At 27.7% G+C, this 13,554-nt stretch overlaps 1 protein-coding gene across 1 annotated transcript in view; it reads right to left on the bottom strand.

The window, feature by feature from the left end:
• Positions 1 to 704: 704 nt before the first annotated feature.
• Positions 705 to 13,554, bottom strand: part of LOC113373303 (spermatogenesis-associated protein 20-like) — a 28,176-nt gene continuing 15,326 nt past the window's right edge. The window contains exons 2-6 of the mRNA XM_026613615.1: positions 3,092 to 3,363; positions 1,344 to 1,419; positions 1,169 to 1,275; positions 998 to 1,096; positions 705 to 870 (exon numbers count right to left, since the gene is read on the bottom strand). Coding sequence (XP_026469400.1) covers positions 814 to 870; positions 998 to 1,096; positions 1,169 to 1,275; positions 1,344 to 1,419; positions 3,092 to 3,363 — 611 coding nt within the window. The 3' untranslated portion in view covers positions 705 to 813. The remainder of the gene's footprint in view (positions 871 to 997; positions 1,097 to 1,168; positions 1,276 to 1,343; positions 1,420 to 3,091; positions 3,364 to 13,554) is intronic.

Below are 13,554 nucleotides of genomic sequence, written 5' to 3'. Positions count from 1 at the left end.
TACCATTTTAAATATATCCTATATAAATGTTATAAACAATATTAACAATTTTAATAAGCTCTTAAACTACCCTTAATATAAACTTGTACATGTTTAATATAAATATTTAAATAAATAAATATATTTAAAATTTTAAACACCAATTTATAGAGACGTAGCAAAAATATAACCATTTTATAATAAACAATCAATTTATAAATTTTTAACATATATATATAAATATATATATATATATATATATATATATATTTCATATATATATATATTTTATCTTAAATTTTGTTTTATGATTTTTAATTTTAGTTTATATAAATTTTGAATTATGTAAAAATATTGAAGCAACGATTTATTATTCGAACTGACGTAATTATTTAATTAATTAAATATTTTTTCCCGAATAGTTTGAAATAAAATTTGTAGTTTGAAATCAGAAACACATATAATAGGCATGAAAAAAGAAGTGAAAATAGAAAAAGAAACCGCAGAAATAGAAATTTTAATATAAATTTATATATGTAACTCTAATGTATCTCATCGGAGATTAATTTTAGTTTCAAAAATAAACTAAAACATAATAAAACTAAAATATATATTTATAAAAAAATCAATAACCAATTAAAAATAATAATTTGACTCTACAAAATAAATGTTTTGCATGTGTTTCTTACAGAAACAAATATGAAAGACAAGAAAGTCACCCCAGATAGAAAGCCAAAGAGTATTCCACCTGTATCAAAATCAAAAAAAAATCACTTACGCCTTTTTTGCACTTATAAATAAATATTTAACCAATTTTTAATCGATTAAATTAATTTATTCGCCACGAGCATGACTACCGGCTCTTTCTTGCTGCCTTTGTTGACCATGATCCTGAAAAAAAATAATAAAAAAATTAAAAAATTAATAAGAAATACGGGAAATATGTAATAGGAAGAAAATAGAATTTGTGAAAGAGGATTAAATTTTGTTTATAAAATATTTTGTAAAATTTTCTCACATGATCTCGGTCAGTTTCATCAATAAGTTTAGATAAATCTTCAGGTTCTGTGACTGGCAAAGCACAACGTCTACCCCTACACACATAAGCTGCAGATCTCTGTCAAATTAAAAAAAAATACATTAAAAAACATAAACCTATATTAATCTTATTTTCTTGTATTATTTTTACCCCATTGATTGGTTTTATCCTAGAAGTCAAAGGACATTCTTCCTGCGTCGATGTCGAACTACAAGATTCACTGTCCAAGGCAGGATCTGCTAAAGCAAGTACTCGTCCTGTTAAAAAAAATGAAAAAATATAAATTAATTTGTATGATATGATATGAGGTTTAGTGGTTAAGTACCTGGTATTAATTTGGATCTGACTACTTTGAGGAGCGCTTTCGTTCTGGGGTCATCTTTTCGACCAGCTATCAAAATCTGTAAAAAAAAAGAAATGTATTATATATATATATATATATATATATATATATATATATATATATATATATATATATACATTTATATGTTTAGTGTTTTTACATTTACATAAAAAAAAATTATGAAAGTATTTTTGTATAGTACTATATTTTTAGCTTTTCGTTATTCTAAACAATTTCTCACAACTTGATTGTTTGAAAATATAATTAATAAAAAGTTAGATTTTTTCAAAATTTTGAATTTTTGTTAGAAGTTTGAATTTTTTTTTAATAAAAATGTTTTTTCTATATTTTTTGAAAATTTGGGAATTTTCGCAAATATTCAATTTTTTTTTCAATTTTGATATTTTTGAAATTTTTTAAAATTTAGTTTTTTTTAAAAAATAATGAATAATTTCGAAAATTTGAAACTTCGATTTTGTTTGAAAATTTTGATTTTTCTTTAAAAATTTTCGAAGTTACTAAATTTTTTGTAAATGCATTTTTTGCACACCGTCCAACTCAAGCAAAATGTTTTTTGAATTATTCTAATCGGATGATCCATTCTTTCAAAAACTGCATGATCATTTTTACACCCTTTGCGCTCCATACCTCCAAAACGGCTGGACGTGCCTTTTGAAAAACGTCTTTCAATCATACAAATCGGTTATTCCATACAGTCTAGGACATTTGTTTGAATCATATACGTTAATTTTAAAATTAAAAATCTAGGTACGGAACCCAAAAAATTCACACGAAATGTACACATTATTAAAATCTCTATAAAATATCTGATAATTTGATGTGAATATGTCCAATGAACATTTTTGACCACCAAATGGCATTTTTTAAATTATTTTTATTGAGAGACCATAAGTGCTGGACCTGCCTTCTCAAACATTTAATCAGTTCTTCATCTTGTCAATACAAGTAAATTTTTTTTTGAATTATTAAAATGGGATGCTACGTTCTCTTAAAAACCGTGTCGCCGTTTTTGGCACTTTTTGCCCCGTATCTTCGAAACGGCTAGACCTGCCTTCGCCAAAAACTAATCAGCACGTCTCCTTATCAATATGAATCGTGTTTTTTTAATTAATCAAATCGGCTGATCGATGTTCCCGAAATCGTCGACGAAAATTTGTATCCGCGCAAACACAAACACACAAACATCAATTTTATCTAAGGTATGTCAAAATGCTCTGAAACCTTTGAAAAGGAAAGACATATAAAAAAAAATATTTTAGATTTTTTTCGATTACTATAACTTACCCTACGGGAAGTTAAAAATTATTAAATAATATTGTTCCAAGGGCAACTTGCCATTAGGCAATTTACTAAGAGCTTTTTCGGTGTGACATATTATTGAACAGGTTTCAAAGAGAGGAATACGAATTCAGTATTTGTTTTTGTTTATTTCATATTGTGAAAAAAATTATAAAATATTATTTGCTTATAGCAAAGAGCAACTTACTAACAATAAGAGCCTTTACCTTGTGACAAATCACTTAATAGATTTTAAAGCGAGAAATACAAATATCGTATTTGTTGTCATCACTTTCGTAATAAAAAGAAGTATTAAATGAATGGATGACTTCGCACTCAATACTACTATTTAAACAAGTAGTATTTTCTCAAAAACCGTTTTGGCTTTTACAATAAGTTAATAATTTAATTTTTCATATATCCTTTATTACCTGAGTGTGTGAATCGTGCGCCAAAGCCAAGGCGCTCGTCATCTCCGGAAGGGCGACAGGCGCCCTTTCCAATCTGTGTGAAAAGGCGGCCAAAATCTTTCTGGCTTTGATGGCCTCCGGTTCCCCGATTGTGACTCTTTTGCCTCCTGAAGAACTGCTCCTGTGTCTCTGTTGGGGCGACAATTGTTCGTGGGAGGCTCCAGAATGTGCCGCCAGACGGGAAAGATTATGGGCCGAAACAGAGTTGCCGGAAGGCTCGGCACCATCTTGATCTGGGGGAAAAAATTGATATATATATATATATATATATATATATATATACTAGAACTAGATGACCCTACAGACGTTGTCCTGTACCCACGTCTACAATTCAAAAGTTCCAAATTGTTTAATATCCTATCCTATACTTTTTATTATCCCATTTGATGTCATGCATGATGTGATTCATTTATGGTCTTAGCATAAGCAGTATAAGAAATTCAGAAAAAAATAATATAGTGTCTGCGGTAAAAAAACAATATCACACTTGATTTTACAACACATCTTTTCATAGTCACGTAAGATATATTAGTTGCTTTTTGGCAATTATAATCGGTTGTAAAGTACATTTTTCTTATTATTAATTTAATAAACAGAATTGTTCACGTTCAAATTTTCGGTAAATTAATTTGTAAAATCTAGTTCTTCAATCTAAGATCAATTTGCTAAATATTCCATATCCAACGCCAAACAAATCAATTTTTGACACATGAAACGAAATTCTAAATCATTTCAACATCAATAAGCAGAAATATTTTTTGTATTGTTAAATAATTTAGTAAAGTAAACCAAAATGCGACATGCAGAAGTTTAAAAAAATAATGTATATGCAATTTTGAACGTATGGTGTTATTTATTAAACTGAATTATATAATTTCATCTGCCAAACATATACTGTTTGTATATGTATCTTATATTATTTTAATTTCTGGCACACCTCAGCTGCTTTTCTACTGATGTTAATAATCTTGATCTATTTCTCAACACGTGTAATCTTTCTGACAATAGAAATTATTAGAACTTTATTGATGTCCAAAATTTTAATAAATTGTATAGCAATGGTGCACTATATATATAAATCACATATAAGCCACAATGTTTGTCCAGAATAAACTCCTAAACTACTGAACCGATTTTCAATTTTATTTGCTCACTGTATGCATTTATATCCAACTTAGGTTATAGGTAATAATAAAAATCTAACTTCATTTTCGATATTAAAATTTTGGTAAATTCAAAAAATTTTCAATAAAACAAAACTGTGAAATGGCAGTTGTCAATTTTACTGGAAACTTCGAGATAAATTTATTTGTGAATTACATTGGATCGAAAGTTCACATTTATATAAGTTCTATAAATCGAGTATTTTTGCCATAAAAAAAATCATATATTCTAATGTTGGATTGGAAAAGATTGAAAATTTTACGAGTTGCGGTTTAAAAATTTGAAAATAAATTTTATACACTTTCTATCTGCTTGAACAGAAGATTCCTATATATATTTCCTATGTAATGTAATTTGAACATACAATATCTTGAACACTCAATATCTATCATACAATTTATATTTAAAATATGAAATTCTTAGTAAAAAATGCCCAATATTTCGAAATATTTTTTGTCTACTTTTTTTCCTAAAAAATGTGCTTAAAAACGATGAAGAAAATTGAACCAACAGATTATTTTGGCATTTTTTAAAAAGTCGATCTATTCATGTGTGTGTGTGTTTGAGTATGTATGTACGTACCATGCATATATGTAGGAAAAATAGGTAATCCGATTTGGATGGTTCAAAAAAATATTAAAAATATTCTATTTGTATTTTTAATGTGTTGTCCGAAAAAAAGCTAACAAATGCCACAAAGTGCCCAAAAACTAATAAGATTCATGCAGAATAAATCAACAGATTTTGTATAAAGCTCTTGAAAGTATGTATACATTTAATTGTGTAAATTTAGGGTCAACAAATATTTCAATCATTTGTTGTAATTATTTTCGAATTTCTGAACAAAAGTAGAATTTAAAAAAAAAACATTTTTTTTATTTTATAGCTAACTATACACAGTACATTCAGCTATTAAAAAAACAACAGTATAAGTCCAATTTTGACTTCAACTTTTGGGATAACAAAATTAGCAAATCGAATTTTTTGGCCTGAACTTAAACAAAAGTTAAAAATAATAAAAAAACATACACAATTTGCCTTAAAACGCAATTATTCACCCAATCATTTTTTTAATCGAATTAGTTATTTTATAAAAAGCTTTCAAACTATTCTTGATCTTCATCAATTACATTTCAATTGGCTTATCGTGTGCGAGTCCGACTCGTTAACCTTAAATCCTTCTTTCCTGTTTACGTTCCAACTTGTTCATTTGGGGAACACATGGCCTGTTCGATAAATCGATAGATTGCAATTAGACGGGGAGCTGGTGAAAGACTCATAAACCCAAAAAATCAACCATTGGGGTAAGATAATTAAAATAATTCCTAGGCAGGAAAATAAAACATGATTGCTCAAATTGACGTGCCTTAAAATGATGTGTTGTACCATTTCTGGTGGACCTTTTTATGGTTGTTTTGTGAAAATAAGAAAGGGAATTATAATCGTAAGAAACTCGGAAAATTTGATATTTTTGAAATTCTGATTTTTTATTTTTAAGAAAATACAAAAAAGGACTCTACTGACGACCACATTTAAAAAACGACATAAAAAATATAAAAAAGGACTCTATTGACGAGCAAATTAAATAAGGACTTGAAAAATACAAAAAAAGAACTCTATTGACGAGCAAATTAAATACCGACACGAAAAATACAAAAAAGGACTCTATCGACAAGCAAATTAAATAAAGACATGGAAAATATGGAAAAGGACTCTACTGACGAGCAAATTAAATAACGACACAAAAAATATAAAAAGGACTCTACTGACGACCAAATTAAATAACGACATGAAAAATTCACAAGAACTCTATTGACGAGCAAATTAAATAACAACATGAAAAATTCACAAAATAAAGTCATAGAAATACAAAAAGGACTCTACTGACAGGCAAATTAAATAAATACATGGAAATATGAAATGCAAATTAAATAACGACATGAAAATTTCACAAAAGAACTATATTGACGAGCAAATTAAATAACGACACGAAAAATATAAAATAGGACTCTACTGACAAGCAAATTAAATAAAGACACGAAAAATATAAAAAGGACTCTACTGACGACCAAATTAAATAAAGACACGAAAAATATAAAAAAGACTCTACTGGCGAGCAAATTAAATAACGACACAAAAAATAAAACAAAAATCTGTCGAGCAAATTAAATAAGGACTTGAAAAATACAAAAAGACTCTATTGACGAGCAAATTAAATAACGACACGAATAAATAAAAAGAACATAAAAAAATATAAAAAATGACTCTACTGACGACCAAATTAAATAACGACACGAAAAATATAAAAAGGACTCTACTGGCGAGGCTCTTGGTCTATATCGATGGAAATCAAAGCCAGACATTCCACGTATCAATAATTTTAGCCCGATTGTATATTTTTAGACTTCTCATTAAAATGTTTCGTTTTATGATCGGAACGGAGAATGGACCGATTGCTACGCAACATCTCAAAAATTGCGAACAAAAAAAATAAAATATACATATATATATATATATATATATATATATATATATATATATATACATCTTATATCTTAGGTATTCAAATGTAGGTCGAGTCGAATTGAGTGCAAATGTGCATAGGGCGATGCAGTTCCACAATCGAGTTATCACGTTCATTTGAATAATAGACAAAGTTTGAATACGACACCAACTTCCATATGAGACAAACATTTGACGAATGACAGAATTCACATATATATACAACAAAATAAAAGTTATCAAAAACAAACTTCCAGAAAAACAAACTTTGTTTTTGCTCTGAATTTTTTTACTGTGCTCCAATTTGTATCAAATTTTGGAAGTAGGTTTATTTTACTCTCCTTTGCCACTTTGAGTGGGGATGACATCCATTCAAAATGATGTATTTTTTTTTCAAAATGTTTAATGATGTTTTTCAAAAAAGCAGATACTTTTCGAGTTACTGCCTACTAAAAATTCGTTTCTTTTTGACATGAGTGGACGCGGCAATTTTTTATAATATAGATTTAAAGAGCGTTCCAGTTTTCTAGAAGTTTTTGCAAAAAATTATAAAATATGTTATGGAAGTATACATAGTTTTGAAGTCTATATTAAATAAAAAATTATATGCAACAAGTCAGTAAAATGTTTACAAAATGCAAGTAGGTACTCTTATACTAGACTTGAGAGAAATGATTACAATTTAATTTAGTAACTAGCTGTAAGTGGAATTCTGTCTTAAGGCAATTAGGGCATCGTGCCTTAAGGCAAATTGCTGGAACTTCCAGTACCGCAATTCAAAATTCGAGTAATTAAAAATAACCAATAATAATCAATAAGAGTTTATCAATGATTTGAAACTTTTAATAGAATTTCGAACCATATTAAATCATCTTAAATCATTCTATTTTAAATCATTTATTTTGAAATATTTTGGAAATTCTGAACTTTTTTTCAAAGCAATCGTACTGCTTTAACTGCAAAGCGCGTAAGCGCCGGGTCGCCGTCTAACGCGTAAACATTGGTACGGAACCCATAGGAATGTACACAAAATTTATAATTATTGTTAAAATCTCTACAAAATATCTGATAATTTGATGTGCGTATGTCTAATGTTCATTTTTGATCGCCAGATGGCTCATTTTTTTACTTTTTCCTCCATATCTCCGAAGTCGTTGCACCTGCCTTTCCAAAAATTTGAACAGTTCTTCATTCAGTTAATACAAATAAAATTCTTTTTGAATTATTCAAATCGGACGATCCGTTCTCTCAAAAGCTGAGTTACCGTTTTTGGCACTTTTTGCCCCGTACCTTCGGAACGGCTAGACCTGCCTTCGCCAAAAACTAATCAGCACGTCTCCTTATCAATACGAATCGAATGTTTTTTGAATTATTCAAATTGCTTCATCCGTGTTCCCGAAATCGTCGACGAAAATTTGTATCCGCACATACATACACACACACACATACATCCATTTTTTCTAAGGTATGCCAAAATGTTAGAAGGTTTTGAAACGTAAAGATATATAAAAATTTTCATTTTCGATTTTTTTGCGATTACTATAACTTGCCCTACGGGAAGTTAAAAACTTCGTATTGAAACACTTTATAATAAATTATAAGTTACGCCGTTTTATACTAAAATCTATTAATATTATATCCATATTTTACAATTAAGCTATATCTATCTAAAAAAAAATGTTACGTCTACAAAAGCAAAAAAATGTAACCTATACCTCGACGATTGTTGGGATTTGCTACAAACCGCAATACAATTTCTGTTTGAAATAAATATTGGAAATTTTACGAGTTGCGGTATAAAAATTCAAAAAATAAATTTTATTTACAATCTATCTGCTTGAACAGAAAATGCCTATATCGATTTAAAAACAAAGTTGTACTCAAAAAATCGAAAAAAAACGACATAACAACAAAAGTTTATGGTCAAAAAAGTAAACCTAGACGTTTCATCAATGGTGCGTTCTATGGGTAGAATAAATCTAAAACATATATATTTCCATGAGTATGTATTATAACTTTATCCTACAATTATCTCGTTTAAAAACCACACATTTCCATATAATCTGCAATACATCAAAAGCCTCAGGTGTCACTCAGAACGAACGCGCGGCGTCTTTCGTACAATTTCAGACAATTTAGAATTTAGACAACAAACCATCATCTCATACTCTACTTTTCTCTGGAGGGGCACACCACAGTCACTGGTTTAAATGTAAATGGATACATGAGAACATCCCTCCTCCATCCCACAGATGTGATATGAGATTGTGGCCCCCTTTTAAGAAAACACATATAATATAGAAGCAGACTAATTGTCTGAAAGAGAAATATTAGACGGAGTTCGCACGAAGGATAATATTTATATTAAAGGATAATATCTTATATATAAAAATGGAGCTCTCGATCGAATGATTCGGTGAAACTCGAAAACGATTAAACCGATTTGGCCAGTCTTAGTCTTGAAAAATTCGTGCTAATCAGTAGGTTGTCGGAAAGGTGAGATATTATTTCAAAATCGCGTAGAAACTTCACATTTTTAATTGGAAATTTTTGTAGAAGCATAATTTGAATAAAACAATGGACGGTGGCTGATACGTCAAATGTCAAACGTTTTTGACAGATGATGTTCAATTACGTTTAATAGGATCATTTACGTGATTATTTAACTATGATTAAATTGTAGTAAATAGTTTGTTTGTGGTTTCAATTTTACACGAAAACGTTATTAAACAGGCCGCAAGTGTTACTAGAAACTCAAAATATCAACTTTTTTGAAATGTTAATATGAAAATGCACTTTTTGGCATATTTTTTCTCAGACACGGTGCTCTGAAAGATCTCATTTTTATAATTGTATACTCATTGGTATTTATAAAACATTTTCTAGGTTATGTTATTTTATATTTATGTTATTTAAATTCAGAACCTAAATTTGGTATCGATCAAAGAGACATTTTGTCTAATAACATTTTCCCAGTTATAATTTCCCAGAATTTAGCGAAGTAATATATGAAGGTCCGGGGTTGAAAGGGTTTACCACAGATGTGTCAAAAACCAGTAAAGTTAGGCATTGTTTAACAAAAATATTTGAAAGTAGAGAGAAAAAGATGTATAAACAGCTATAACCTTGATTCTTATGATTTCGGGAGATAAACGGTATCGGGAGATAAAAGGTAATCTTTGAAAATTCCTAATAAAAGTATTTTCTTCCGTTGGTAGTTTTTTAGCATTAGTTAAAAATGTAATTATTTTAAAAAATACCTTTAAAATTGAAATAAGACATGAAGCCTATTTACCACCTGGCCGTTCCAATTTATCCCTATATGGAGTAAAAAGGTCTAGATAACAAATTTTTGAAAGACATCAAAAAAGCACATTTCTGCAATAACGAAGTAGCTGGTAGTTTTACAGAACGTAGTCATTAATTGTTCGTTTGAATTGTGTTATTTGTTGTGATATAATTAGTTTGGTTTTCACAATATAGTTTATATTTGCTCAAAGTCAAATTTGATCTTTATGCCTCGCCCTGCCATATATTATATATATATATATATATATATATATATATACTTTTCATTAAATTCACTTTAATTCATCGAATATTACTTGAAACTTTTCAAGAAGCATGTCAAAGAACAAATGCTTTATTCATTTTCTATCTTTCTTCGCAGAAATTTGAAAAATTTGTATAAGCTCAGTAGTATTATTTACAATTATGCACAAAATTCAAAATCCAAAAAGAATCTGAAAAACCAAAAAAGTCGAAAGACCAGAAAAGACTTGGATTGGATTATACCATGTTTTCTATACAAAGTGTATAAAACTTCCAGTATGTACAAAATATAGACAAACTAATGGGATTTATTGTTTTTATAATACATCATTGTATATAGTATTCCAACAACACATCCTGATACACTTAAAGTATTAATATTTTTGATTCTCTAGAAATTGTTTAGAAAATACCTTATTTAGTAAAACAACGTTTGCCGGGTCAGCTATATATATATATATATATATATATATATAATTTAAAAAAATGCAATCAGCAGTAATTATACTGTAAAAACCAAAAAAAAAATACATCACAGTACATTTCACACAATCGACTATCGAAATAAGTTCAGAAAATTTCTCAGATATTGCTTAAATATAAAAATATGTCTATTGCTTTTTTTTCTAAAATTTTTCATCAGTTCGCTTTTACTACAAAGGGAGTATACACACCCAATATCTCATTTTTAATTATAAAGAATTTTCCTAATTATAAGCTGCATCAATTACCCAACGCAAAATACAGAATTTCATGAAAATAAATATTCATGAGTAGAAGTTTAAAAAAGTGGAGGTTATCAAACCGTAATAAACATAAATTGTTAATAATATGTTAAATTATAACTTTAAAAAATCTGATTTGAAATTCAGTGAAAAACTACCACAAAAAGACTATAATTGACCAGTTAAGGATCATAGAAAGGTGAAAGTTTAGTGTCGAAATGCATCAAACTCGCATTTAAAAAAAAGATAATTGATTCAATACATAAGAAAATAAATGTTAGAGTTGGATACGCAGTTGCTTGACGAAATTAAATTATTAATCTAAAATTGATCTTTATCATAATACAAAAAACTGAAAATAAATCACAATTAAAATAAAAATGCGTCGAGTTCTAACTTTTTCGTTAAATTCAACGTAAACGAAGCCAAGGGTAAAAAATGCTGCTCACTAACTTTAGCTCAAAAATCGTTAAACAAATAGACAAAATATTTGTAGAATCAAACAATGGAATATTTTTAATATTTTCCCAATGTGTGTAGAAGTACCTTTAGCCAAAATCATCTCCTAAAACCACATCAATCTACCTGACATCGCTTGTTTAACTTCACCCATCTACCCAACAACCCACAACCCACAACCCACGCAAGGTCTCTGAGTATGGGAATTCCCCCAATTCTTATTCTTGATACAACTCAACTGATTTTAAGATTTACCCCAGACGATGAAGATGAGATTACGTGGAAAAATATGCTCTCGACGAGGTAATTATAAAAAATGCGGGTTAAGCAGTTAATTTCTTCAAACTTGTTGAGAGGGTTCGTTTTTTGTGTGCTGATTGAATGAAATATTAAGAAATCGAGATAATGATTTGAAGCTTTATATAAATATTTGATATTCGATACGGGAACAATTATTTATACAATTTTGTATTGATCTCTAAATCGATATTTTTCAGCCTCTTCCTATACAATATTTCAATCCATTTTCAAATTCGCAATATTCGCGCACGTAAAAATTGTTACGTAATACAACTAGCGTTTTTCACAACGTCGTCTATCGAAGAGTTCATGAATGCAAAAAATCAAAAAAGAAACGATAGAAAAATAACAGAAAAACGTAGAACAACCCGAACGGCATTTTTCACAGATTCTAAAATAGTATTTTTTATTATGACATATTATTAACATCCCTTAGGTCAGTTATTGTAATCGTCCAAAAATCGAAAATGAAAATTTTTGCGTATCTTTAGGTTTCAGAGTAAAAATGCCAAGAATGGTATTTCAGTTTTTGATAGAACGGGGCCTCCGATTTGAATGATTCAAAAAACATTTTATTTGTATTGAGGGAATGAAAATCTGATGAATAAGTGAGATGTGTTCAAAAATTATCTTTATCTAATTATATTAATTATAATTAAAAAAAAAATAAGAATTGAAAAAAGTCTATATATTTTCATTTATTCAAAAATTCAAAAATAAAATTTATTTTGTCCTTTCTAAGCTTTTATAATTTTTTTAAGTCTTTAAAAATTATCAAAATTTTCAAGAAAAATTATAATATAAAAAGTCGATATTTTTTCTTTTTTTTTAATTAGAAAAAATTAATTTGTCCTTTCTAAGCTTTTAGAAATTTTTTTAAGTATTCAAAATTATAAAAATTTTCAAGAAGATCATAATATAAAAAAAACTAGATAAATTTTCATTTTTTCAAAAATTCAAAAATTTTCAAGAAATCTTAATTAAAAAGAGTTGATATTTTTTATTTTTTTAAAAAATTCAAAAAAAAAATCTTATTTGTCCTTACTAAGCTTTTAGAAATTCTTTAAGCCTTCAAAAATTATCAAAATTTTCAAGAAAATCATAATATAAAAAGTCGATATTTTTTCATTTGTTTAAGATTTCAATAAAATCTAATTTGTCAATTTCAAAGCTTTTAAATTTTATTAAGTTTTTTAAAATTATCAAAATTTTTCAAGAAAATCTTAATATAAAAAGAGTCGATATTTTTATTTTTTTAAAAAATTCAAAAAAATTGTCCTTACTTAAGTTTTTAAATTATAATTAACTTGTCCTTACTAAGCTTCTAGAAAATTTTTAAGTTTTCAAAAATTATAGGAAAATTAAAAAAATCATAATTTTTGTCAAAATTTTCAAAAAAAAAACTAATTGTACTTACGAAGTTTTCAAAAATTATCAAAATTTCCATAAAAAAAATCATGATTTTGAGAAAAAAGTCGATATTTTTAATTTTTTTTCAAAATTCGAAATGTTCATAAAGAATCTAATTTTTGCTCTCTAAGCTGGAAAATTTTTAATTACGATTCGGAAAGTTTCCAGCAATTTGCCTTAAGGCCCCATACACACCATTAGTTGATTTATTTTTGCAATTAATATTGCAAATATTGAGTTTTTTTACTTTTTGCCAAAAGTTATTCTTATGTGTAAAAATATTTGTTAAATTGGAAAATGGGAGGCAAAAAT

Source organism: Ctenocephalides felis, unplaced genomic scaffold (assembly GCF_003426905.1).
Source record: "Ctenocephalides felis isolate EL2017-DRISC unplaced genomic scaffold, ASM342690v1 CF-g0.4_SCAFFOLD_01604, whole genome shotgun sequence".
Lineage (NCBI taxonomy): Eukaryota > Metazoa > Arthropoda > Insecta > Siphonaptera > Pulicidae > Ctenocephalides > Ctenocephalides felis.
This window is presented reverse-complemented; position numbering and strand designations above follow the sequence as displayed.